The sequence below is a fragment of the Panulirus ornatus genome, chromosome 3 (genome assembly GCF_036320965.1).
Source record: "Panulirus ornatus isolate Po-2019 chromosome 3, ASM3632096v1, whole genome shotgun sequence".
Classification (NCBI taxonomy): domain Eukaryota; kingdom Metazoa; phylum Arthropoda; class Malacostraca; order Decapoda; family Palinuridae; genus Panulirus; species Panulirus ornatus.
The window spans coordinates 12,507,025-12,533,438 of NC_092226.1; the positions used below are offsets into that span (position 1 = coordinate 12,507,025).

The 26,414-nt window shown below is 38.3% G+C and overlaps 1 protein-coding gene across 4 annotated transcripts; it reads right to left on the bottom strand.

Annotated features, from left to right (window-relative positions):
* LOC139760510 (formylglycine-generating enzyme) lies at positions 1-25,042 on the bottom strand. Of its 4 annotated transcripts, none has more exons than XM_071683820.1 (7): positions 24,903-25,042; positions 18,440-18,988; positions 14,991-15,144; positions 12,529-12,700; positions 6,572-6,755; positions 3,752-3,825; positions 1-1,313 (listed from the first exon to the last, which is right to left on the bottom strand). In XM_071683820.1, the coding sequence occupies exons 2-7, from the start codon at positions 18,887-18,889 to the stop codon at positions 1,211-1,213; spliced, it is 1,137 nt and encodes a 378-aa protein (XP_071539921.1). In that variant the 5' UTR covers positions 18,890-18,988; positions 24,903-25,042; the 3' UTR covers positions 1-1,210. The 4 variants fall into 4 exon arrangements, with proteins under 4 accessions (XP_071539921.1, XP_071539913.1, XP_071539905.1 ...); XM_071683812.1 differs by having other exon boundaries at positions 24,805-25,002; XM_071683804.1 differs by having other exon boundaries at positions 24,722-25,002.
* Positions 25,043-26,414: the final 1,372 nt, after the last annotated feature.

The following is a 26,414-nucleotide window of genomic DNA, read 5'->3' on the forward strand; positions in this document are numbered from 1 at the left end:
TGAATGGTATGCATTTATTCATGTAAGGCCAGCTATGAGTTACATAGCAGGTGTAATACCAACAGCAAAATAGTAGATAGCTGATGTGAGACTAACTATGAAGAGTAGCGAATAACAGAATGTCAATCGTAAACATATTGTAGCTAGTGTGAAACTTGTAAATGATATGTAGATGCTTATAAAGTCAGTCACATAAGTCTGCATACCAACTGATAGGTTTCTGTTCATATCGACATGGTTATATATTATCAGGTTCTCGTATAATTCATGTAATTATTATGACTTTAACATAATCAAAAAGGGCATAAGATTTGTGTATATCAGGTTAAACACATTTTTATGCTGCTGATGGAATGCTATGAATGCATCATCTGCAATTAATGTGAAGTCAACCATACATCATTTCTGGCTGATGTGAAGTCCAAGTGTGCAGTGCATATAAATGCACTCTTTGTAGCTGGTAAGAATCAAGTTTTGTATTATTTGTAATTCAAATGAAGTAATCTTAAGTGATATGCAAACCACAAGGCAGAAGTCTTCAGCATATATCTCAAGCACTGCTATTATGTATTTAATAACAGAAACTTATAGCCATACAAACAGTTGGTGAGAAAAATACTAAGGAATGTAATCCTTAATGTTCTATCCTGCATGTGCAGGAATAATTATACACAGTACAGATGGGAAATCAACCAATCTTCTGGCAAAATAATTAAGCAGGAAACACAACTGGCAGTTACAAGATATTAACGCACACACATGCATATCTGTGGGGCCTGGTTGTGGATAAGGAACTGTGGTTTTGGGGCATAATACATGACAGCTTGAGAATGGATATGTCCAGATGCACCTTTCCTTGTCTGTTTCTGGCACTACCTCGTTAATGAGGGAAACAGCAATCAAGTATTAAAATAAAGAAATAAAAAACATTACTATCAGGCTTACAATTAAAGGACTTAAGGATGAATCTTTGGCTGCATAATGGTAGCAACAAACAATTTACCTGGATACAACAAGTAAGCAATTAATGCAAAACAAAATGATATAAATGCTCATACATTTGATGAACTTAATATACATTTGATGAACTTCAATATTCTAAGTTTTCCATAACAATAAAACTTTGGAAGACTGAAAGACTTGATTGTAAAGCACCCTTACTTATAATTTCCAAAGTGAAAATTTAATTAACAAAGAGACAGTCCATATGCTAGTCTTTTAAGTAATCTGGAAGCTGGTCAGCAGCACATCTAAACCCAAGATTTCCAGCGGAGCTATCTGGGGTGTTCTGACTCCTTGCAGCACATCTATACCTGGAGTGGAACAGGATTTATGATAAAATATAATACAACACAACCTTTGTCCTCATAACCAATATAAACTAACTTCTGCAGCTTACATTAAACATAAAATTTCTGCAACCCCATTCATTCATACATCTGTTGGAAATTTCTTAAAGCACCAAAGTATTTAACTTGATGAAACTGTGTTGTTTGCCAAGAGTGAAGAGAAGTAGCAGAAGGTTGTAAGTGTTTTCTATGATATGTAAACAATGGTGATGGTAAATGTGAGTAAAAATAAAGTAATGGCATTTGAAAGGAAACAGAGGGAAAGAATAGATTTTGCAGAGGCTTACTGAGTGGATGAAGAAAGTATACTAAGCTGTGTTATAAATGCTGGGAGAGAAAGACTGGAAGAGGTGACAAAATTTAAGTATCTGGGAACTATCTTGGATATGTTTGGTAATTTGGAAGGAGATAATGGAGAAAGGAGTACAGAGCAGTAGGATCACAGGGTCCCTTAATAAAATAATGAAGGGTGGAGGTGTAAGTATGGAAATGAAGGAAGAATGAAGGGACCCTGACCTATGAAGCTGGATCATGGAAACAGAATGGGTCACAGAGGTCAAGATTCCAAGCTGTGGAAATGAGCTATTTGAGAGGAGCATGTGGTATGACTAGATGGAATGAAAAGGCATATAAGTGATTTGGTATGGCAGGAAATGCTAAAGGAAATGAATTGTGGAGTGTTAGAGTGGATGAAACAATACCTTTAGGTAGTTTGGTCTTGTGGAAAGAATGCAAGATGGGGAATTTACATGAAGTGTGTATGATAGAACAATTAATAGGGTTGGTAATAATTACTTGTTTGTACTGTACAGGGAGGGAATTTTACATTCATCTCTTGAACACTCGCTACTATCATACAACCTCTTGAACATATGTATGCTGTCTGCATTAACCATGCCCTCAGTCAATCTGTTCCAATCATTCACCACTCATATACTATAAAAGTATTTTTTTACATCCTCTTTTACAAGTTTCTTACTTAATTTCACATTCTGTTATCTGATTCCTCAAACCCTCTCAAGGAAGACCACCTGTGACAAGGGAAAGTATGGTGGAAGAGTACTGGAGGGATAGAAATAATGGAAGAACACGTGGAGTGGCATATGCAAAGGGACGTATGTAAGAACAGGAATAAATGGATATAAATTGTAGGTTAGCAAATTTATGTTGCATGTATAGCAGTCAATCTCAAGGCAAGGATCTGACTGTCAAAATAGGGGCTCTGCATTTGTCAAAATCCATGAGAGGACGTACTCTGGTCATGAAGGTTTATGAGTAACCATCACATGTTATTTTCACAAGTTATTCTTTTTCCACACTTAAATCTCAGTTTATCTGTCTCTATCTAAACAAAGTTAGAGGACAGAGTATAAATATAAACTGTACAAAGTTAAGAATATGAATTAATCTGAATATATACAGACTCCCCTGGATGTCATCCTTAAAAAGTGAAATAATTCTACATCACATTCCACACAGGAGGTTACATCCTCACTAGCAAAAACAGGGTTTCGTCTCTCAAGAGCATCTGGGTAACATTAACCAAGAATCCTATTTACTGTCAAAGTTAAGAAATCAGGTTGACAGTATAGTAAGCCATCCACACTATCTGAATCATAATAGATCTTCATGCGCTTCAGCTTTACCCTTCAAAACAACTAAGATTTTTTTGACTTTAATGATGGACTGGACCCTTTATTATTTTAACAGAGGTAAATACATTGTCTTTATGTCACATTATTGCATTTCACATTTATTTACTAACTGGTGAAAATAATCATCCAAAATAAAAAAAACTATTTTATGGAAGCCTGAAGCTACAAATACAAATAAAACAAGTTCTTGCAGCATTAGGCTTATTTGTGCTTTTTCATACTGAATAGCCTTTCTTAGCTTTGCTAGATAACATGAGGACCAAATAAACAACAGCCTCATTTGTACACATTATGTGTCATCTATAATGTACTGAAACTAGTCTACAATCCACATCCAAGCCCCACTGACTTAATGATGGTTTACTTTGATAACATTGTGTGCCCTGTTTCAGCCTATCAACAGCATGTCATGCACAATATACCACATAAACCCATTTCTTTCAACCAAAGCCTCTCATCCTCCTAAACATTCAGTTTACAATACCCCAAAACTTGCTCTCCCCATAATCATGAACATATAAAAAAAGATCAAGTAATTTTCTATGCTTACTGAATTTTCTCGTTTTGTAAGCCAAACTTTATTTAACTAATATGAAATTGTAAAAACAACTACTAACACTGTTTTCATCATATTTCGACATAAATTTCAAAAGATACATGGACGTGAATATGACAAATGAGTAAGAAACAAACAGCGCTGTAACAGTCTGTGACGAATTTAAAATACTTATTGAATAAGAACTGTACCTGTAGCAATATGATTTCGTGCACATGTATGAACCTCCTTTCTTGACCCTGTCTTCTCCAGAAACTGGACCACGCTAAAAGTAAAAAAAAATTTTCAGGAACAGAACTACAATTTCATTACTGACTTACTGTGAATATTTGAATATAAATCATACATGTACAGTACAAAAGAAAGGAATGGATGAAGGCAATCAAGTATGAATTATAAAGGTGTATATATGTATATGTCTGTGTATGTGTAAGTATATGTGCATGTATGGGATTTATGTATATATATGTGTATATGAGTCGATGGGCCATAACTCATCTGTTTGCTGGCGCTACCTTGCTTGACGCGAGAAACAGTGGTAAGTATAATGAGTAGATAAATAGTAATTTTTTCTCATACATATTCGCCATTTCCTACATTAGCGAGGTAGTGTTAAGAATAGAGGACTGAGCCTTAGAAGAAAAATCCTCACTTAGCAACCTTTTCTGTTCCTTCTTTTGGAGAATTAAAAACGGGGAGGATTTCCAGCTCCCTGCTCCCTCCCCTTTTAGTTGCCTTTTACAACATGCAGGGAATATGTGGGAAGCATTCTTTCTCCCTTATCCCTAGGGATAAATAATTTATTTCTTTATTTTGCTTTGTCGTTGTCTCCCGTGTTAGCGAGGTAGCGCATAGAAACAGACAAAAGAATGGCCCAACCCACCCACATACACATATATATACATACATGCTCACACACACACATATATACATACCTATACATTTCAATAAATACATCCATGAATATATACATTAATATGTCATGTACATATTCATACTTGCAGCCCTCAGCCATTCCCGTCCCCACCCCGCAACACATGAAATGGCACCCCCCTCTCCCTGCATGCACGCGGTAGCGCTAGGAAAAGACAATAAAGGCCACATTCGTTCACACTCAGTCTCCAGCTGTCATGTGTAATGCACCGACCGAAACCACAGCTCCCTTTCCACATCTAAGCCCCACAAAACTTTCCATGGTTTATCCCAGACCCTTAAAATGCCCTGGTTTATTTCACTGACAGCACGTTGACCCTGGTATACCACATTGTTGCAATTCACTCTATTCCTTGCACGCCTTTCATCTTCCTGCATGTTCAGGCCCCAATCACTCAAAATCTTTTTCACTCCATCCTTCCACCTCCAGTTTGGTCTCCCACTTATCCTTGTTCCCTCCACCTCTGACACATATCCTCTTTGTCAATCTTTCTTCACCACTCATTCTCTCCATGTGACCAAACCATTTCAGTACACCCTCTTCTGCTCTCTTAACCACACTCTTTTTATTGCCACACACCTCTCTCACCCTTTCATTACTCGATCAAACCACCTCGCACCACATTTTGTTCTCAAACATCTCATTTCCAACACATCCACCCTCCTCTGCACAACCCTGTCTATAGCCCATGCCTAACAACCATATAAAAATTTTGGAACCACTATTCCTTCAAACATACTCATTTTTGCTTTCCAGCCACCAGTGCTGTACTATCAGCGAACAACAACTGACTCGCTTCCCAAGCTCTCTCATCCACAACAGACTGCATACTTGCCCCTCTCCAAAACTCTTGCATTCACCTCCCTAACAACCTCATCCATAAACAATTTAAACAACCATGGAGACATCACACACCCCTGCTGCATACCGACAATCACTGGGAACCAATCATTTTCCTCTCTTCCTGCTCATACACATGCCTTACATCCTCGATAAAAACTTTTCACTGCTACCAGCAACTTGCCTCCCACACCATATGCTCTTAATACCTTCTACAGAGCATCTCTATCATATGCCTTCTCCAGATCCATAAATGCTACATACAAGTCCATTTGTTTTTCTAAATATTTCTCACATACATTCTTCAAAGCAAACACCTGATCCACACATCCTCTACCACTTTTGAAACCACACTGTTCTTCCCCAACCTGATTCTCTGTACATGCCTTCACCCTCTCAATCAATACTCTCCCATACAATTTCCCAGGAATACTCAACAAACTTATACCCTGTAATTTGAACACACCTTTATCCCCTTTGCCTTTGTACAATGGCACTATGCATGCATTCCACCAATCCTCAGGCACTTCACCATGATCCATACATACATTGAATATCCTTACCAACATATGAACAACACAGTCACCTCCTTTCTTAATAAATTCAACTGAAAATCCACAAATGGGTATGTTTGAGGGAATAGTAGTTCCAACAATATTATTTGGTTGCAAGGCATAGGCTAAAGATAGGGTTGTGCAGAGGAGGGTAGATGCATTGGAAATGAAATGTTTGAGGACAATATGTGGTGAGGTGGTTTGATCGAGTATGTAATGAAAGGGTAAGAGAGATGTGTTGCAATAAAAATAGTTGTGATTGAGAAAGCAGAACAGGGTGTGTTGAAATGGCCAAAGGAGAGAATGAGTGAGGATAGGTTGAAAAAGAGGATATGTGTGTCAGAAGTAGAGGCCCACCTTTCTGTTATCTCCTGTTCTTGTAATATGCCCTTCTCATTTTTTAACATTCATAAAATCTACTTTATCATTGCCACATAATATCCTGAATGATTTTGCCTTCTCAAGTTTACCATCCACTGTTCCACATAATTCCACATGAATGCCCTGTGTCTGATTGTGTAATTATGATACTATATACAATCCCAATATCATTCAACAACAAAGAAAGAAGATACACACAATAACATAAATGAAGTCTATCAAGGACTAAATGACCTAATACTTATTTTCTTATATATATATAAATGCTTGTGCAGTTACACACACATGAAAGGAAGACATACTGGATTAGTCTGAAGAGATGGAGTGTGATTAACTCGCCACCAATCAGCTGTCCATTCCCAAACATTGCCTACAATGTTATGTAGTCCATAACCATTGACAGGGAAAGCAGTAACAGGACAGCGACCCTTACATCCATCTTCTCCTGTATCCTCATTCGGGAAGTCACCCTGCCATGTGTTTGCCCTATAAGGTGAAAAATATATATCTCATGAATAATATGAATAACAAGTGGCATATAAACAAACAGAAATAGTTAGGATTTATAACTTCATCAATATAGGTTTTCAAAACTGAAAAATGTTTTCTCTCTGGTGGTGGTACTCAATGATCAGGCAAGATTCTCCCGGATATCTCTAGAAAATAAACGTTAGAACCTTTTAACACCCAGTATATCTGATGAAGATGTGCTGATCATCCCCACACCTCTCTACTTGCTCAACCATACTAGCGACAGCTTGTTTTGGACCAATCAGAGAATGCCATAGAGATGAAGTCATTGACCCATTCCCACCTGGCTGTAGTAGCTTAGAACTCACAAACTGCAAGTGTTCACCCAAAAGTGATACTGTACAGGACAAAGTTTTACAAAACAAAAAAAAAAAAAAAGGAAAAGCACAGCAAAGTAAGAAAACTAAGAAAAAATGCTTGTGCAGCACTCAGACACAAAATATTTTCTATTTTTCAAAGTCTACATTTCTCTCCTCTGCATTCTGTCATACAAGCACAAAAAGATACCCACATCAAGGAAGAAGGTTTTGAGAAAAACTCATACTGGAATATTTTTTTTTTTTTTTTTTTTTTTTTTTTTTTTTTATACTTTGTCGCTGTCTCCCGCGTTTGCGAGGTAGCGCAAGGAAACAGACGAAAGAAATGGCCCAACCCCCCCCCCCATACACATGTACATACACACGTCCACACACGCAAATATACATACCTACACAGCTTTCCATGGTTTACCCCAGACGCTTCACATGCCTTGCTTCAATCCACTGACAGCACGTCAACCCCTGTATACCACATGACTCCAATTCACTCTATTTCTTGCCCTCCTTTCACCCTCCTGCATGTTCAGGCCCCGATCACACAAAATCTTTTTCACTCCATCTTTCCACCTCCAATTTGGTCTCCCTCTTCTCCTCGTTCCCTCCACCTCCGACACATATATCCTCTTGGTCAATCTCTCCTCACTCATTCTCTCCATGTGCCCAAACCATTTCAAAACACCCTCTTCTGCTCTCTCAACCACGCTCTTTTTATTTCCACACATCTCTCTTACCCTTACGTTACTTACTCGATCAAACCACCTCACACCACACATTGTCCTCAAACATCTCATTTCCAGCACATCCATCCTCCTGCGCACATCTCTATCCATAGCCCACGCCTCGCAACCATACAACATTGTTGGAACCACTATTCCCTCAAACATACCCATTTTTGCTTTCCGAGATAGTGTTCTCGACTTCCACACATTTTTCAAGGCTCCCAAAATTTTCGCCCCCTCCCCCACCCTATGATCCACTTCCGCTTCCATGGTTCCATCCGCTGACAGATCCACTCCCAGATATCTAAAACACTTCACTTCCTCCAGTTTTTCTCCATTCAAACTCACCTCCCAATTGACTTGACCCTCACCCCTACTGTACCTAATAACCTTGCTCTTATTCACATTTACTCTCAACTTTCTTCTTCCACACACTTTACCAAACTCAGTCACCAGCTTCTGCAGTTTCTCACATGAATCAGCCACCAGCGCTGTATCATCAGCGAACAACAACTGACTCACTTCCCAAGCTCTCTCATCCCCAACAGACTTCATACTTGCCCCTCTTTCCAGGACTCTTGCATTTACCTCCCTTACAACCCCATCCATAAACAAATTAAACAACCATGGAGACATCACACACCCCTGCCGCAAACCTACATTCACTGAGAACCAATCACTTTCCTCTCTTCCTACACGTACACATGCCTTACATCCTCGATAAAAACTTTTCACTGCTTCTAACAACTTGCCTCCCACACCATATATTCTTAATACCTTCCACAGAGCATCTCTATCAACTCTATCATATGCCTTCTCCAGATCCATAAATGCTACATACAAATCCATTTGCTTTTCTAAGTATTTCTCACATACATTCTTCAAAGCAAACACCTGATCCACACATCCTCTACCACTTCTAAAACCGCACTGCTCTTCCCCAATCTGATGCTCTGTACATGCCTTCACCCTCTCAATCAATACCCTCCCATATAATTTACATACTGGAATATGTCTCCCATATAAGGAATCTCTGAGCCAAACAGGGTAGGTCCACAGTATCTAAACAAAGTTACTATCTGATGAAGGTACTAAACGAGTACCAAAGAGCCCTTTTCTTGATTTCCTTCTATAAAAGGTTCCTGCAGGCTAAACTAAAAGCCACCTTCCTCACATCATATACTCTCGCATAAAGCCAGGCAGAAATATTTCTCACCAAAAGGAGTTTCAAGGTTCTAGGATTCACAAAAAAATTATTCACCCAATATCCTCTGGTCTCTTAAGGGCTTTAACTGTGGGCATAAAGCATGATGGTCTCTTCATGAAATCCTCTAAATTTAAGAGTTTTCTAAATTCAAAAGTTACATTATTAGCCAAAAATCTAGGGTTGGGGCTTCTCTCAACTGATAAGAGATTATCATCAAAGAGAAAAAGTCTTTTCTCTGAACACAGCAGACAATTCACTAACTCTCCTTTCAGAACTCAAGGCTACAAGGAATAAGTTTCTTAGGAAGACATTGAGAAGTTAAACTGCTGGAAAATCTTTTCTTTCTTTTTATACTTGTTCAACATTTCCCACAACTGTGAGGTAGCACCAAGAAGAAACAAATGAAAAACTTCTTTCGTTCACATCCATTCTCTATCTGTCATGTGCAATGCACCAAAGCCACAGCTCCTTATCCACAACCAGGCTCCAAGGATCTTTCCATGATTTCCCAAGGCCATTTCATATGCCCTGTCTCAATCCTGACAACACATTGCACATTGCCCTATGTATACTGCATTGCTCCAAATCACTCTGTCCAATGCACACCTTTCACACTCCTCCATGTTCAGGACCCAAGCCTTAAAATCTTATTCACTCCATCCTTCCATCTCCTGTTCAGTCTTGCCCATATTCTTGTTCCCTCAATTTCTGACACATGCATGATGTGATCAAAAATTCTAGGACAGCCTTTATTTCAAAGAATAATGCACATACAATATTTTTGTAAACAGAGCCCCTTCAAAGTAATCTCCCTCTGATGATTTGCAAGTGCCCCAACATTCCTGCAACTTTTGGAAGCAACACTGGAATTATTCAACTGTGAACTGACTTGAGTTTTGCATTCACATCATTATGGGTAGTTGGAATGTCATCAAGTCTTCTACCTTTCAGCTTCAATATGATTTTTAGGAACAGAAAAAAAAATCACTTGGGGTGAGGTCAGGTGAACACAGAGGGTATTGTATAACAGGAATGTATTTCTTTGTGAAAAATTCTTGAACAGAGACAGCAGTGTGTAAAGGAGCACTGTCAAGGTGCAGAAACCACTTTATCCCTCAATTGAACCAGAGCCTCTTTATAAAGTGCCTGGTTTACTGTCCTATGTTTACACATTAGAGCAGTACAATACCTCCTTAGCACCGCCACCTGTGATAGACAAAGTCCTCAAGCATTTTGATCACACCTCATATCCTCTGTCAACCTCTCCCCACTCACTCTCTCCATATGTCCAAGCCATTTCACCAAAATACTTTCATCTCTCAACCATACTCTTCTTTTCACACCTCTCTCTTACCATGTCAATACTTACTCGATCAACCCATCTCACATCCCAAACTGTCCTCCAATATTTCATTTCCAACACATACAGTCTCTTCCATACATTCTCATCTATAGCCTATGCCTCACATCGATACATCACTGGGAATACTATACCTTTAAACGTACTCATTTTTGCCCTACCTGATAGTGACCTCTCTTTCCACACATTCCTCAATGTTCCCAAAACCCTTACAACTGAACTCACCCTATGACTTGCCTTAGCTTCCATGGTTTTATTTGCTGCCATGTCCACTCCTAGGCATCTAAAAATCTTTACTTCCTCCAATTTTCCTCCATTTACAAACTCACATCACTTATAAGCTCTCCCTCTGCACTGCCCTACCAGATAATGACCTCTCTTTCCACACATTCCTCAATATTCCCAAAACCCTCACAACTGAACTCACCCTGTGACTTGCCTTAGCTTCCATGGTTTTATTTGCTGCCATGTCCACTCCCAGGCATCTAAAACACTTTACTTCCTCCAATTTTCCTCCATTTACATACTCGCATCCCTTACAAGCTCTCCCTCTGCACTGCTGAATTTTATAATCTTGCTTTTATTTACAGTTACTCTCAAATTTCTCCTTTCACCCTCTCCCAAACTCAGGCACCAACTAATGCAGTTTCTCACACAAATATTCAATAAGTGCCATGTCATCAGCAAACAAAAACTGACTTTTTTCCCCATACCCCCTTTCCCTCTATAGACTGCATACCTTCCCCTCTCTTAGAAACTCTTGCATTTAACTCCCTTAACATCCCATCCATAAATAAATTAAACAGCCATGGTGACATAACACATCCCTGGAGCAGACTCACCTTCACCTGGAACTATTCACCCTCCTCTCTACCTACTCGCACATGAACCTTACTCTTTTTATAAAAAAAAAAAAAACCTCATTGCTTCTAATAGCTTTCCACAGAGCATCATATGCTTTCTCCAAATCCATAAATGATACATACAAATCCTTCTGTTTCTCTAAGTGTTTCTCACATACATTCTCTACAGCAAACACCTGATACATACATTCACTATTACTCATGAAATCACATTGTTCCTCCCTAGTTTGATGCTCTGTGCTAGCCACCAACCTCTCAAAAACCACTCTTCAATACAACTTATACCTCTGTAATTCAAACACTCACCTTTGTTCCCTTTGCCATTATACAGTAACACTATAAATGCATTCTGCCAATCCTCAGGCACCTTACCAAGATCCATACATAAAATGAAAATCCTAACTAACAGCACAGTCATTCTCTTTCTTAAGATACTGAACTGCAATACCATCTATTTCTATTGCCTTGCCACATTTCATCTTATGCAAGGCTTTCACTGCTACTGTTATTTTTCACCAAATTACTTATCATGACTCACTTCACATATCTCCCTAATCCAAACACCCTTCATCTGCCAACCTACCACCGAACATATTCAACAGTCCCTCAAAGTACTCACTTCAACTCTATGTCATCACTGTTTGTTACCACTTACCCATTTGCCCCCTTCACCAATGTTCCCATGTTGTTATTTTGTTCTTTCTTTTTTATGCTATGACCTTCCTTCCAAAACAATTCCTAATTCTCTCTATATAAAAGATTTATAAAAGGTTTAGGAATATAGAAAACTCTCATTTGGACTGCAGTGAAAAAGCAACCAGTCTCCCAAGAAAGAAAGATCAGAGGAGTTTATTGCAAACAAGGCCTTTCAGATAACACCAAAACCCAGAGTTAGGAGCTCTTGCATAGTACTCTTATAAATAGGCAAGTGTTCCTAGCCTTGTTCTTGTCATGAAAAAGGCTAGAGAAGAACTCTAAATATACAGCTTCAGCTACATCCAAGACATCAGATTCTTAATGGAAGGATTGATAGGCTTTCCTGACAGATTGGTACTATTTCATGTAGATGGGCAAAAATTTTGTATAAGGTTATATAAGAAGCATTCTCCAAACCTATGCTAGGTGAAGTGTTTAAGAAAATCTTAATGTGTAAATTCAAGAATCCAGAACTTTGAGACAGGTTAAACTGAAGTGGCCTATATGAACCCAAGTATCAACTAGGAAGCATTCGCTCCTCTGGCTATGGCTATAAATTCAAATACCTGTACTTGTCATTTGGTTTCAATTTATTGCCCCATGGAAATAGTCTATCTTGTTTCCCAGCTCTGCATGCACGTTCCCACTCAGCCTCTGTAGGAAGTCGCTTTTGCATCCACTTACAATAGGCTGCAGCATCATTCCAAGACACATGAACAACAGGGTGGTCCATGCGATCTGGAAAGAAAAAGTGAGATAACACTCATGGATGAGCTCTACTGACATAAGCACAGCATCAAGCAAGACTGCATGTAAAATATGTGTCTGTGATTGGGAAATTACAGCAAAGACAAGTAAAAAAAAAATATCCATCGATAAGAATACTATATTTGTGGTTTTGTTAAATGTTGATGCCTGACCAATAACACGGAATTTTGGGGAGGCAAACCATAGAGCACTTCAAATCAAAGCGGCTAGATCCTGACGTGGTAAGAACCACTACATAAACAAACTACACTGGGTCCAGACATGGTTAGAACCACTACATAAACAATGTATTGCCACTCCCAGCAAGTGTTCTTTGATCAACCACTAATGATTAAAAAAAAATAGTCTATAAGTCATTTTCCCACATGTTGGAGTTATTGAGCTATCAGCCTTCAGGTTAGTCAATTATCAAGAAGTCAAGGCCATAGAAAAGCCAGATTAAGCATTACTAAAGACTGATGACACATGAGGCATTCCTTGCAGAAACATGACTTTGACTACCAAGACCCAAATTGATAAAAATTGATATGGCAAGAAAGAGTAGTAGTAGAAGGAGGAAAATGTATGAGACAGATAAAGAGGGTACGATGAACTGGTTTGGACTTATGGAGAAGATGAGCAAGGAAAGAATGACTTAAGAGGAGTCAGAAGGGGAAAACCAAGAAGGAAGTGGAGGGAGAGAGCAAAAGATGCTTTGAAGGCTTGGGGCCTTAACAGGCAGGAGGGTGCAAGGTGTACATGGGATAGTGCAAATTGGAGTGGTGTGAGGACAATGTGCAGACAGTGGGCTGTACCTGGACATATGAAGCTATCTATCTATGAAGTAGTCACGGGAAACCGCATTCAGGTCTGTGGGACCTGGTTGTAGATCTGGTGCTATGGTTCCATGCATTTACATGACAGCCAGAGAGTGGTTGTGACCAATTTGAGGCCATTTCTTTGTCTGTTCCTAGTGCTGCCTTGCTAATGAGGGAAATGTCAAATACATGAATAAAAAAAAACATTCTCCAAACATCCCTTTGTTTGATGGGCAGTGGAAACGTCCAGTTTCTGCAAGGCATATAAGGTTGAAAATCCAGAGAAAATAAGTAATTAATTCACCATATGGGCTCAGAAAAAGTAGTCTTGTTCTTGTCTGTGGAGAAATGTGAATGACTCCCCTTGCCCCAGGAAACTGGCTTGCTTACTAAGTATCCTAATCTTACCACTGAGGCCTTTATTCATCAGGTAACCCTGACAAATGCCCCCACCCCCCTTTAGCCAATCAGGAACTGACTGCCCCTCCATCCCACTACCCACACTTGTCAAACCACACTACCCAGCTGAACAGCTGAAATCAAGCTGGGGTAAAATATATTCTTCTTCGTACTTTTTTATTATGAATGTGACAAAATTATGAATATTGGCATACTACTGTGTATATTTTCATACAATTACAAAAGACATTACTACAGTCTGAATTTTTCTCAAAAATCCATAACTTTAGAACATCAATATTCATATATACAGACATATAATGCAGTATTATTAGGGTATTAAAAAAAAATTACATTCTATTAATTTCAATATTTGTAAAACTTTGAAAAAATATACTCATGCCTATCAATCAATCAGATTAATAAATTTACGACAGTTAGTCTTTTTCTATGAAGTGTTCATAACTTTTGAGCATTAATGATCATATATACTATAACTCAGATTCATTTGAGTATTAATGATAATCAATAATGATTAACATTTTCAAGAGTATATCAACTACTCGCTGGGATAAGGGGGTCAAAGGTCATTGTGCACTTTTGAAAACACAAATAAATGCTGACCCATACCTTCTTATCAGGTTTGTTAACATTTTCTTAGTTCAATTTGGGGGTGGGGTCACAAAAGAAATATAATGTTTGTAAGACTCTGAAAATGTTGGTAGCTGTGAATGGACCCTATGTCGGTCAAAGCTAAGAATGTTTACAAAAAATTCTGGACATGCTAACTTGCTCAAAAAATAGGAGAGAAACACATGTTACAGACAAGACATTTAAAAGCTCCACATCCCATTTCTGTATTTCCTCTCATGCTATCTCCACAACTCTTTTTCTTCCTTGAGATCTAAAAGGTACCTTACTGAGCAGCCAAATTTCTTTCAAAGTATGGATAAACCAAGGATTTAAAAAAACTAAAGCTTCATACAGCACTCTTTTGCAATCATGGATTAAAAAAAAAAACTGTAAACTTCCTTACAATCTTACGAACTTAGAAAAAATCATACCAGTGATAACAGAATCTGGTCCTTCTGGGTGCTGCCAATTAGCACCTTTAACTGGGACCCACCAAGGGGCTGCAGCAACAGCATTTTCTAAAGTGGACTTCACTGTTTCTGATAATTCCCCCTCCAGCACAAAGGAATCACCAAAACTTTCTGCCTGTTTAAGAAAGATATATGTTTTCATTAGTGATAACAGCAATAAAACTTGAAAACAATGAATGACTGCTTCATCTCTAACTACTATATCAATAACTAAATCATTCATTATCAAAGACCGTCATTAAAATCCCCACATCAAAAATTTTGAAAATAAACATGTACATAGTGTCAGTAATATGTGCAATGGTAAAAAAAAAAAATCTGAAAGATTATCACCAACATCACTGTGGTACTGACTGTTCTGATTGGCAGTAAACAGACACAAAAGAGGGGGGACTGAAAAGAAAGATATATATATATATAAATAAAAACTGCAGAAGCTGGTGACTGAGTTTGGTAAAGTGTGTGAAAGACGAAAGTTGAGAGTAAATGTGAATAAGAGCAAGGTTATTAGGTACAGTAGGGTTGAGGGTTAAGTCAATTGGGAGGTAAGTTTGAATTGAGAAAAACTGGAGGAAGTGAAGTGTTTTAGATATCTGGGAGTGGATTTGGCAGCGGATGGAACCATGGAAGCAGAAGTGAATCATAGGGTGGGGGAGGGGGTGAAAATTCTGGGAGCGTTGAAGAATGTGTGGAAGTCGAGAACATTATCTCTTAAAGCAAAAATGGGTATGTTTGAAGGAATAGTGGTTCCAACAATGTTGTATGGTTGCGAGGCGTCGGCTATGGATAGAGTCGTGCACAGGAGGGGGGATGTGCTGGAAATGAGATGTTTGAGGACAATATGTTGTGTGAGGTGGTTTGATTGAGCAAGTAATAATAGGGTAAGAGAGATGTGTGGTAATAAAAAGAGTGTGGTTGAGAGAGCAGAAGAGGGTGTTTTGAAATGGTTTGGTCACATGGAGAGAATGAGTGAGGAAAGACTGACCAAGAGGATATATGTGTCAGAGGTGGAGGGAACGAGGAGAAGTGGGAGACCAATTTGGATGTGGAAAGATGGAGTGAAAAAGATTTTGAGTGATCAGGGCCTGATCATGCAGGAGGGTGAAAGGCGTGCAAGGAATACAGTGAATTGGAACGATGTGGTATACCGGGGTCAACATGCTGTCAGTGGATTGAACCAGGACATGTGAAGCGTCTGGGGTAAACCATGGAAAGTTTTGTGGGGCCTGGATGTGGAAAGGGAGCTGTGGTTTCAGTGCATTATTACATGACAGTTAGAGACTGAGTGTGAACGAATGGGGCCTTTGAAGGCTTGAGTCACAGACAAAAGCCCACATCAAGGCCAGGTTATAATGAAATATGGAGAGAATTATGAAATGGAAAATGAAAAGACAAGGGAAAGCATTTAAGAATTTTTGGAGAAAGTGAAAAATCTGTCTTTTTAAATGTGCCAGGTCATAGTTATTGGAAAACATGAGACGGTTGAGTTCCAAAGCTCTGACATGTAGGGAAAGAAGCAGGTATCAAAACAGCCCACCATTGAGTTGCTCATGGCCACACAATAATCATGTGATGCAGCAGCTTGCCAAGTATGTGTGGTCTAGCTAGTGGTGTGGGCACACAAGCAGTCAGCTATCGGGAGCAAAGACCAAAGTAATGCCTATAGAAGATGGAAAAAGAACCAACAGTGTGGCATAGGGCAAGGGCGTCAAGTTTGGAAGCCAGCTGAGGACAATTTATAAGTCTGACCACTTTTGACTCAACTCTCGTCAAGTAAGGATGCAGAGCTAGAACCACCCCAAATGTAACAAAAGTGTTTCATACAAGGATGAATCAATGTCTCATATAAATGGAGCAATTGTTCAGAAGAGAAGTTCTAACATCTAAACAGGACCAGTTTCTTAGAGGCTGATTTAGCTATTCCTGTAATTTGAGGTTTCCAAGAAATAGTGGATGTTACAGTAATACTAAGTATATTCATCGAGTCAAGAGGTGGAATTACAGAACCATCAAAGGAGAGATGGGAGTTGTGAGGAGTTTTCAATAGAGATCGGTAGAAACAGGGTCTTTGAGGCATTAAACTTAACAAGATTTTGTGTGCCCCACTGAGATATCCTGTCCAAGTCTGAGTTTAATGAGGAAGCTGTGTCAAGACAAGATGCAGTTCAAGTGAGAGAAAAGAGAGCAGAATTGAAGGATGTGTATTGTGTGAAAATGAAAAAATATCCTCAGCCACAGCTTGACAGGTAAATGAAATGTTACATCATTTGTTTGTGTTCATCACACAGTTCTCAAATAATAGCTCAAATGGGCAATGATTCATAACATTAGGGTAGAATTACTAGTAAGCTTTTGAAGATAAATGAAGGCTATGATTTATGAAGAATACCATAACCATTTCACTCACCACATTACTCGTATATTATGGTACATGCTAAGCCAAACATCTGTCATCAAGCACACACCACCTTCACTATCAACCATGGAAAACTGCTTCCTCCCATGTCCTTTTTTTTTTTTTTTTCCTGAATCACAGTTGTTCCCCGTTACTAACTCGAGCATTTTACAATAAAAATGTGGTAAAATTTCTGGCAAGTTTTCAAAGATAAACCATCCCACTGCAACTAATATCACTTAATGCACCACTCAGCAAGATTTCTGGTAACTCTTATGTATATTTGTGGTGAGTAATATTACAAAACTATCTAAACTGTCTAAAATGTGTTTAAAAAGTACATTTTCATTTATGTGTGTTTTTATTACTTCTGTTAACCAAAAAAATTTCCTATGTACACACTGACACTTATGGCAGTATGTGGAAAAGTATGGTTTGCTTTATGGAACTTTGAAATGCAGATACATTTTCAAGAACACATCCCTTCTGAAATGTGGGGATCCTCTGTAATTACTTGGTACACAGGAAGAAATACATGATTCTGTAGCATGAGAATGTGTGTGCCCTTGAAAAACTTAAGTACTTCAGTTTCTGTATAACTGTACTGCCATATGAAATCTTTAGCAAACATTTTGTTTAAGAGCCATCTCAACTGTTTCAGGTGCATGAGACCTAAAAGCAATACATGATTTACTCCTACATAATGGGTTGGCTTTCACATCAGAGAAGAAACTATCAATTATGTGCCGAGCATGAAACTGGAATGAGTGAAAATAATGAGGTTGCCTCAGCAATAAGACAAATGGAGAAAAAAAGTGATGTTGAGGAGGAATGAAACAGCAATGGGACATAGTAATCACTGAAGGATGATCTCAAATTTAGTATGACTTGCAGATCAATAACAGAGAATGTATCAAAATGAAATAATTATCAGTGTGAGGATAATCACATAATTTTGCTAGTGTAACAGCTTTCAAGGGCACTATCAAAGCAGACATTATCACTGACCACTTACTTCTGTTTTAAAGTTGTTGGCATTGACAAACAGCTCAAATTCAGCATTACTGACTTCATGGACATCCAGAAAGAAGGAATCAATTTCAACCCATCTTGCAGGGTGTTCTCCATCAGCATGAAACACTGGCTCATTAGTACCCATCACAAATTTTCCACCCGGAATCTTTACCATCTGGTGAGTACGAGGTGACTTAGCAACATTAGCCTCCTGACTGTATTTGAAACTTGGTGTTTCATTTGAAGGATCTTCTGTCTTTGGATCAGGGAGTGCATCAACTTGAACAACACTTTCTGATGACTTTCTGCTGGTGGCAGCACATCCACAAGTACTTGCACTATCATCAGCTTCATTACCTTGTGGTGCACTGCATTTTTCATTACTAAAGCAAAGGGTGAATGTACAGAGTCCCCATAATACTATCAACCACAGTCTATTCTCTTGCATCATGAAGAGTATTTTATTCAAAAAGAATATCAAAAAAATGCAACTGAAGTTACCATAAAATAATTCTCTCTCTTGCCACCAGCTGCCACCAAAATATGAGACCTAAATAAAGGAGAGATAAACTAAGTTATTTCAACTTATAAGCTATTTTAGCACAGAGTGAATATCAGAAGTTACATTTAAAGATATAACACCATTTATGTAAAAACTGACGATCTAAAATACCTCCAATCATCATGTAGAATATAATACTGAATGTTGTGCCTGCTTATAATATCATGTACTTACCTGATACTTTTCAAATGATCTTAAATGCTCATTCCCTTATGGAAAGTGGCAATTAAGTAAGGACATAGAGATTGCAACATATGTGAAACTTCCTGTGATCATCAGAGATAGAAACTCCTTAAGCATGTGGAACTATTTGAGACCGCTTCTTAACATTACAGGACTTAAAAGAAAAAATCACACTAGCATATCAGGCAAGTTTTATTATACACACACACACACTTAAGCAACATAAATACAGAATAAGAACAGGACAAGAATCAAATGCCTCGTTTAATCACGTTAAAAACTATGATCACTGTACTGACTGGAGTAATGCCATCTCAATTATTAACTCTTAACTCCAGTACCACCAGAAATATCAATGAATCTTCTATTATTAAATAACCAAAGAATTATAACCTTAATATTAGTGAGGGTCTATACAAATTGGATAACTTTATTGTTGATGAAATTTGTAAACAATTCACCTTCTTGTCCTCATAATAAGTTTATGATACACTCATTGTGTCTTAGACAATCACTTGTTTACCAAATGGCATCCTAGCCATGTCTCTTCGTTGTATATCAACTGACTGTTACATTGCTTACTTGTATCTCCCCTGATGATGTGATTATTACACAAAAGTGCACTTGGGAACCTATCGTGTTTTCATTTTCCCCGTGGACTCGTAGGAATATATATCATAACAAATCGTGGTTTCCCATGTTAGTGAGGTAGTGCCTGGAACAGATGAAGAAAGGCTGCACTCACTCACTTCCATTCTCTAGCTGTCATATGCAATGCATCATAACCACAGCCCTCTATCAACAACCAGGCCCTAGAGATCTTTACAGTTTCTCCAGGCTGCTTCACATGCCCTGGTTCAGTCCATTCACAGTATGCCAATCCCTGTATAAACTGTTCCAATTCACTCTATCCTGTACAAGCTTTACACCCTCCTGCATGTTTAGGTCCCAATCACTTAAAACCTGTTACATTCCATCCTTATATCTCCAATTTGGTCTCACTTCTCCTTGCCCCATCGACATCTGACACATATATCCTCTTTGTCAACTACTCACTCATTCTCTCCATATGTCCAAAACATCTTAGCCCTCTCAACCACACATTTATTTATTACCACACCCCATTCTTAACCATCTATCACTTAATTAATCAAACCACCTCACATGACATACTGTCCTCAAACACTTCATTTCTAACACATCCCCTTCTCAGCACATCCTCATCTATAGCCCACGCCTCACATCCATACAACATTTTTGGGACCACTATACCTTTAAACATACTCATTTCACCCCCAAATAACAACCCCTCTTTCCACACATATATCAATATACATATATACCTCATCTCATCCTTCTACCCCAAGACCCCCTTCTTTGGGGCTCTTGCAACACTGAGGAAGTCAGCCCCATCAACTTGGTGAGACCACAATTCAAGAAGTGCAGTGATGTCTGTAGGTGATTTGATGAGACAACTAAGGAGTGTGTGTCCACTGTCTTCAACATGGAAGTTACATCTCGAACATGAAAAGTCTTATGATACAATGAACTGGTGGTTGTAGATTGGAGAGATGGTTGATGTCCAGTACAACGATAAGAAAGTGTAACTTGTGCATGCCTAGGCATGGCAATTCGAGATGGTTTCAAATCTGGAGGATCTTAGTTTAAGACTGGGTTCAAAGGGTGGTTGCTTAAAGCTTGTGAGTCATTACAATGGGTATTTCAGTTGGGGCAGGGGTAATCTGTCAGTAGCAGATGTGGAAGTGTGAAGCAGGAATAGTATATCATTTTACTTGTGGTTGGAACATTTACTTTGACAAACAATAAATAGATGCTTTAGATAGAAGTAGTTGGTGAAAACATGTAAAAGCCTCTTTAAACACTACATTAGAGTTGTCCTTTGCCAGTGGCCTGTTAAGGGTGTGACACTAAAGGCCAAAAAATGGCAGTGGAGTTTACCTGTTATGGAGACTTTTGCCATGGCCACTCCCTTCAGGGAGTTCTCAGAGGAGATTGGGCATCTGAGATATAGACAGATGTAGAGATGGAGATGTAGAAAGAGTGGGTGATTATGAAGTAATTTGGGTGGGAAGGCCCTTGTGCTGTTGCAAAGAAATGAGTTTCAAGCATACTGAGGTGAAACTGTACTGGAAGCAGTTTTGTTTTGATGTGTAGGTAATCAAAATTTTTAGATACTAAGCAGCAAGTGACTGTTCCAAGTTCCTGGGATCTTGAGGTTAAAAGCTGCCTAGCAAGCTCAGCTTAGCTTCAAGCTAAGTGTTATGAGTCCTCTTACATGACCATGTTGTGTCTTGTATTAGTTTGTTTTGATTTTTAAAGAAGGGAGGGTACATTTGGGTGCAAGTCTACTTTCTTGAACATGGCTATTTGTGTAAAACTGCATTCTTGAAGTGGGTTTGAGTGCATGTGTTAAGAGGTTCTTAATGCTACTGGCAACAAGTTAAGGAATGTTTAGTGTGTGAATGGGGCTCTGTGTAGTAGGGTTATCTAATGATGGGTGGTGCTGAGCATTTTGTGCTGTTATTTGCTGAGTGTTTTCTGATAAGATAGTGAGGGTTTGAGAGGCTGCTTTGGGTGTTTGTGTCTAAGTGCTTGCTGCATGTTTAGACTTCTGAGAAGTCCCTTATGGTGTGGAGTGATGGGCACTGGAAATGATACCACTAAAGGCAGATAGAATATCAAACTGAGTAGTGTTTTCTGATAATAGGGATTCAGCATTGTGGCCAGAAAGGTACTACCAGTCCAGGGCTGGAATTAATGTCACCAGTTTGCATATAATGGGATATGATGACCAAGTTATCTTCCCAATGGTGGAAAACAAGACAAGAGTTGGATAGGCTGTACAAAAAAATTGGAACTAGGACAGGCAGAATGAAAAATGAGAATTTGAGAAAGCTATGCAGTATGGAATTAGCACAGGTATAATGAAAAATGAAAATTTGAGAAAGTTATGTAGTATGAATAAACTCATGACACATGGAATGAAAGTTGTTTAGGATGGTAAGGTCATACAGAACCTATGGCAGACAATAAGTTCAATAGAAGGAAGTATTCTAGTAGTTTGAGTTACAAGGAGGAGAGGAAGATGTGAAAGATATGAATAGATACAGGGAGAAATGACTAAGGCTTGGAATATTTCAGATGAAGATGTCATAAGAATGATTGACTGGCTGATCTATTTTGTGGAATTTGTTAAGCACTGTACCCAAACAGTCATTATGCACTTTAGCATGAAAAAATTTACAAAAATCTAAAATATACCTTCAAAGAATCATATATTTTGGCTCACTTCAAAGGAATGACAAGAGGACTGGATGCAATGGATGCATTTTATGAATGAGAGCTATGAATGAAGTTACTGGTATTACTTAATAAATCAACTATAAATGTCAAGTGAAAAAGTAAAAAGCATCTTACACATTTTATATTTCATGTTTCACCATTCACACAATGGGCATGATTAAGGATGTATGAGTGAATTTCACAGGCTGTATATACTTGATCCGCCCAGTTGCACTGAGAATGTGTGATGCTAAACAAATGGAGGGACGAGATGCCTACAGGGTTTTAGGAGTGCACGGGTGATTATATTTTGAGAGTCCTCACATGAAAGCTATATAAATAATAATTTTCAATACTGAACTTGCATTTCCTGAGCCTAGCCTAGTTAAACAGGGATTGTCTACATTTCAATAGTCAATATATTCTTCCAAGGAAACCTCAATGTAACCCAAGTTAGGTTATACTGTTCTAGGTGGCTTAGGGGTATAATGAACCAAGGGAGTTGTTCAATGAAACAAATTGATAAGCTTTAACAGATGGAGAAAATTTCATTATTATGAACTTATGTCAGTGCTTGAGAAAGTGGTGAAATGAACAAGGTTATTTCACAGGCACAAGTGCAAATCACTGAAAGTTGAATGTCAAATATATATCTATATATATATATATATATATATATATATATATATATATATATATATATATATATATATATATATATCCCTGGGGATAGGGGAGAAAGAATACTTCCCACGTATTCCCTGCGTGTCGTAGAAGGCGACTAAATGGGGAGGGAGCGGGGGTTGGAAATCCTCCCCTCTTGTTTTTTTTAATTTTCCAAAAGAAGAAACAGAGAACGAGGCCAGGTGAGGATATTCCCTCAGAGGCCCAGTCCTCTGTTCTTAACGCTACCTTGCTAATGCGGGAAATGGCGAATAGTTTGAAAGAAAAAAAAAAAAAAAATATATATATATATATATATATATATATATATATATATATATATATATATATATATATATATATATATATAATTTCCTTTTAAGGGACTAACAGGGTGTGAATAATTGTAAGAATATTATTCATCAGTATTAATGAGTAATTTATTGTAAACTTTATAGCTCAAGGAGGGAGGTGACTGCCCCCATCCCCCAATATGCCTCTTGATTTATCAGTTTTTATTTCACTTCAGGGGACACTGTGATTTGAATACTGATATAAAGAAAACTCATATCAATGGACTTATTGTATGATAAGTAGAACTATTCCACCTGCAGCAATCACTTTAATAAAAGTTTCATTAAACTAAGTTAGGTTTCTTGGGACTGCTATTCTTTATAGATTCACTGGTAATTTTACATAAAAAGAAATAAATCAAAACTACAATTCTTTTGAGGTTGTTGCACATGAAATGGAGGTCAATTACCTATAACACCTACTACAATAATTTTCACCTATGCTGATACAAGAATTGCTTGCTGCACCTCTGAAGTAAAACAGAACCCTGGTACCCATAACCTTCCACTTTGAGACACGATTCCATACACAGCTACAGCTCTGGCTTTGGTTTTAAGTCCACATTTTCCAATCCTTGTCCTTAACTGTCAAGTTCTTACATTTAGTATAATTTGTATCAAAGATATTCTATACTTTGTTTCAAATAATCATTCTTCTTGACCAGGTACAATCTCTCTAAATCTACTTTTGCCTCTAATAATAACACTAGAGCCCTAGTCTTGCCTATTACCCATACATAGGGAAAGTAATTTTCTGTTGCTTTTCCCATATTAGGAACCCTTTTCAGATAAAGACTACAGCACCTACTGGTGTTGAAAACGTGGTTACGGCTTTTTACTTAGTTCTCTACAATCATGAGTCTCATCCCTCAAGTTCCCATCACTCTTGTATCAATAATCATTCACTACTATGTGATAAACCAAATTGTAGGTTAAAATTTGTCTAAAAAGCTATAACTTTTGAACATATTCAAAAGTTATCTCCATGACTAATATTTCCTTAATATCACCACTATAACACTATGCCTCTCCCTACTAATACCACAATTTTTTTTTAGTTTAGCCCCTAATCTTAATATAACCATGTTAAAAAAATATACTTTCATCAGTTCTCATCAAACTTACATACAAGTCATCTTTAATCCATAAGTCAAACAGCTGAAGCTACTGTCATGGCCAATTAACCATTGCTTTTCGAGCATGTCAGTTCAATCATTACCTGGTGGGCGACGTTCACTTTCAACACTTAAGGTCCTACGAAAACTTGTATTTAAATAGGCACGAAAAATCACATTAATGTACCGCTAGCAAAGGCAGGAATCTTCTCAAGAGCTTAAAACAAGTTTCTCGTTCCCTTCTGCTCGAGTAGTTTCAAGCATATAAAAAAAAAAATCAATTACACGTCAGATGGTGGTGTAAAGGGCAGGTCTTGGGGCGCCCTAGCGTCAGCTGATGTGTGTGTGTGTATGTGTGTGTGAGGGAGAGGGACGTGTCAGAAGCCAGGCCCACACGGCGTGCACTCGCCATGACTACCTTGCTAACTCCTCCATCATTCAGGCTTGATAAGGATTTAGTTACCTTCTAATACGGCATGTATTACCAAAAAAAAAATGTAAGTCATGCATCATTCAAGCTTGAGAAGGATTTAGTTACCTTCTAATACTGCAGGTATTACCAAAGAAAACATGTAAGTCCTGCATCATTCAGGCTTGATAAGGATTTAGTTACCTTCTAATACTGCATGTATTACAAAAACCATGTACAGTAGAACAATAAGTGAAGGGAAAGATGTTTGTTATTAAATGATAGTAATCATTATAAATGAAATTATAATAATAGTAATGATAATCTTTTCAAGTGTTTGCATTCTCCCGCATGAGCGAGGTGACATCAGAGATGAATGAGCTTTTGAGGAAAAAACTCCTGGATCGGCTCTTTTCTCAGCTCCTACTGTAAATTAATACTTGTAGGGAGGATTTTCAACTTCCCGCCTCTCTTGGTCGCCTTCTATTTCCCGCAAAAGATACGTGGGCAGTATTCTATATGTCCTGCCATGGATAATAATTACTGTACCCACTTACCTTCATGCTTAAAGGCCGCTTGGGAGCAGACATGGTTTTATGCTGTATTATACATGACGTTTAAAGCCTGGACATCTCTAGTTGTCAGGTATAGGGAAGTGCCACCAGAACCTAACATCCACATCCAAGACCCCCCATAATAAATTCTTACATGTGTATTTTCATCTCTACGTGTGCTCTTGGTTCATCATGATTCTCCCGCCATGTACCACATCTACTACACTCAGTCTCACCCTCTTGAATGTTCAGGCTCGATATCCCAATGCCTCCTTCCATCATAGTCTTCACCTCTCCACTTCTAACAGGAAACTCTTTGACAGGAAATTTTTCAACCCCATGTCTGAAAAATTTCAGCACCCCGGTCGGCCCTTTCCTTTAAACTCCACTCACATTTCTTGGAAAATGTCAATTCTTTCACGACGAGTCTGCTTCTTACCACTTGCCGTCATCAAGCATTTAATTTCCACCCTCATTCATCTACATTTCTTTTGCACTCACGGCCTAAGACCCACCACGCACATTTAACATTGCTGGTACTCCGATACCTTCAAAAGACCTCTCTGTTACAAAATAAAGCACGTTATACCACATTTGGGATTTTGTCATAATATTTGGCATTCCTACAACGCAGCTTCTACTGATAGGTTGGTGTCTAACTCATTTCCTAAGACTCAAAATCTTAAAACATTGCAATTCATCCTTGCGATAGCATAAATAAGTTGGCGTAAACCATTTTCTCCACTCTGCCCTGTTATTCTGGAAACCCTATGTGATGGACATTTGTTAATCTGCTTCCCAAAAGCTTTGGGAGTTGTAATGTTTCTAAATTAT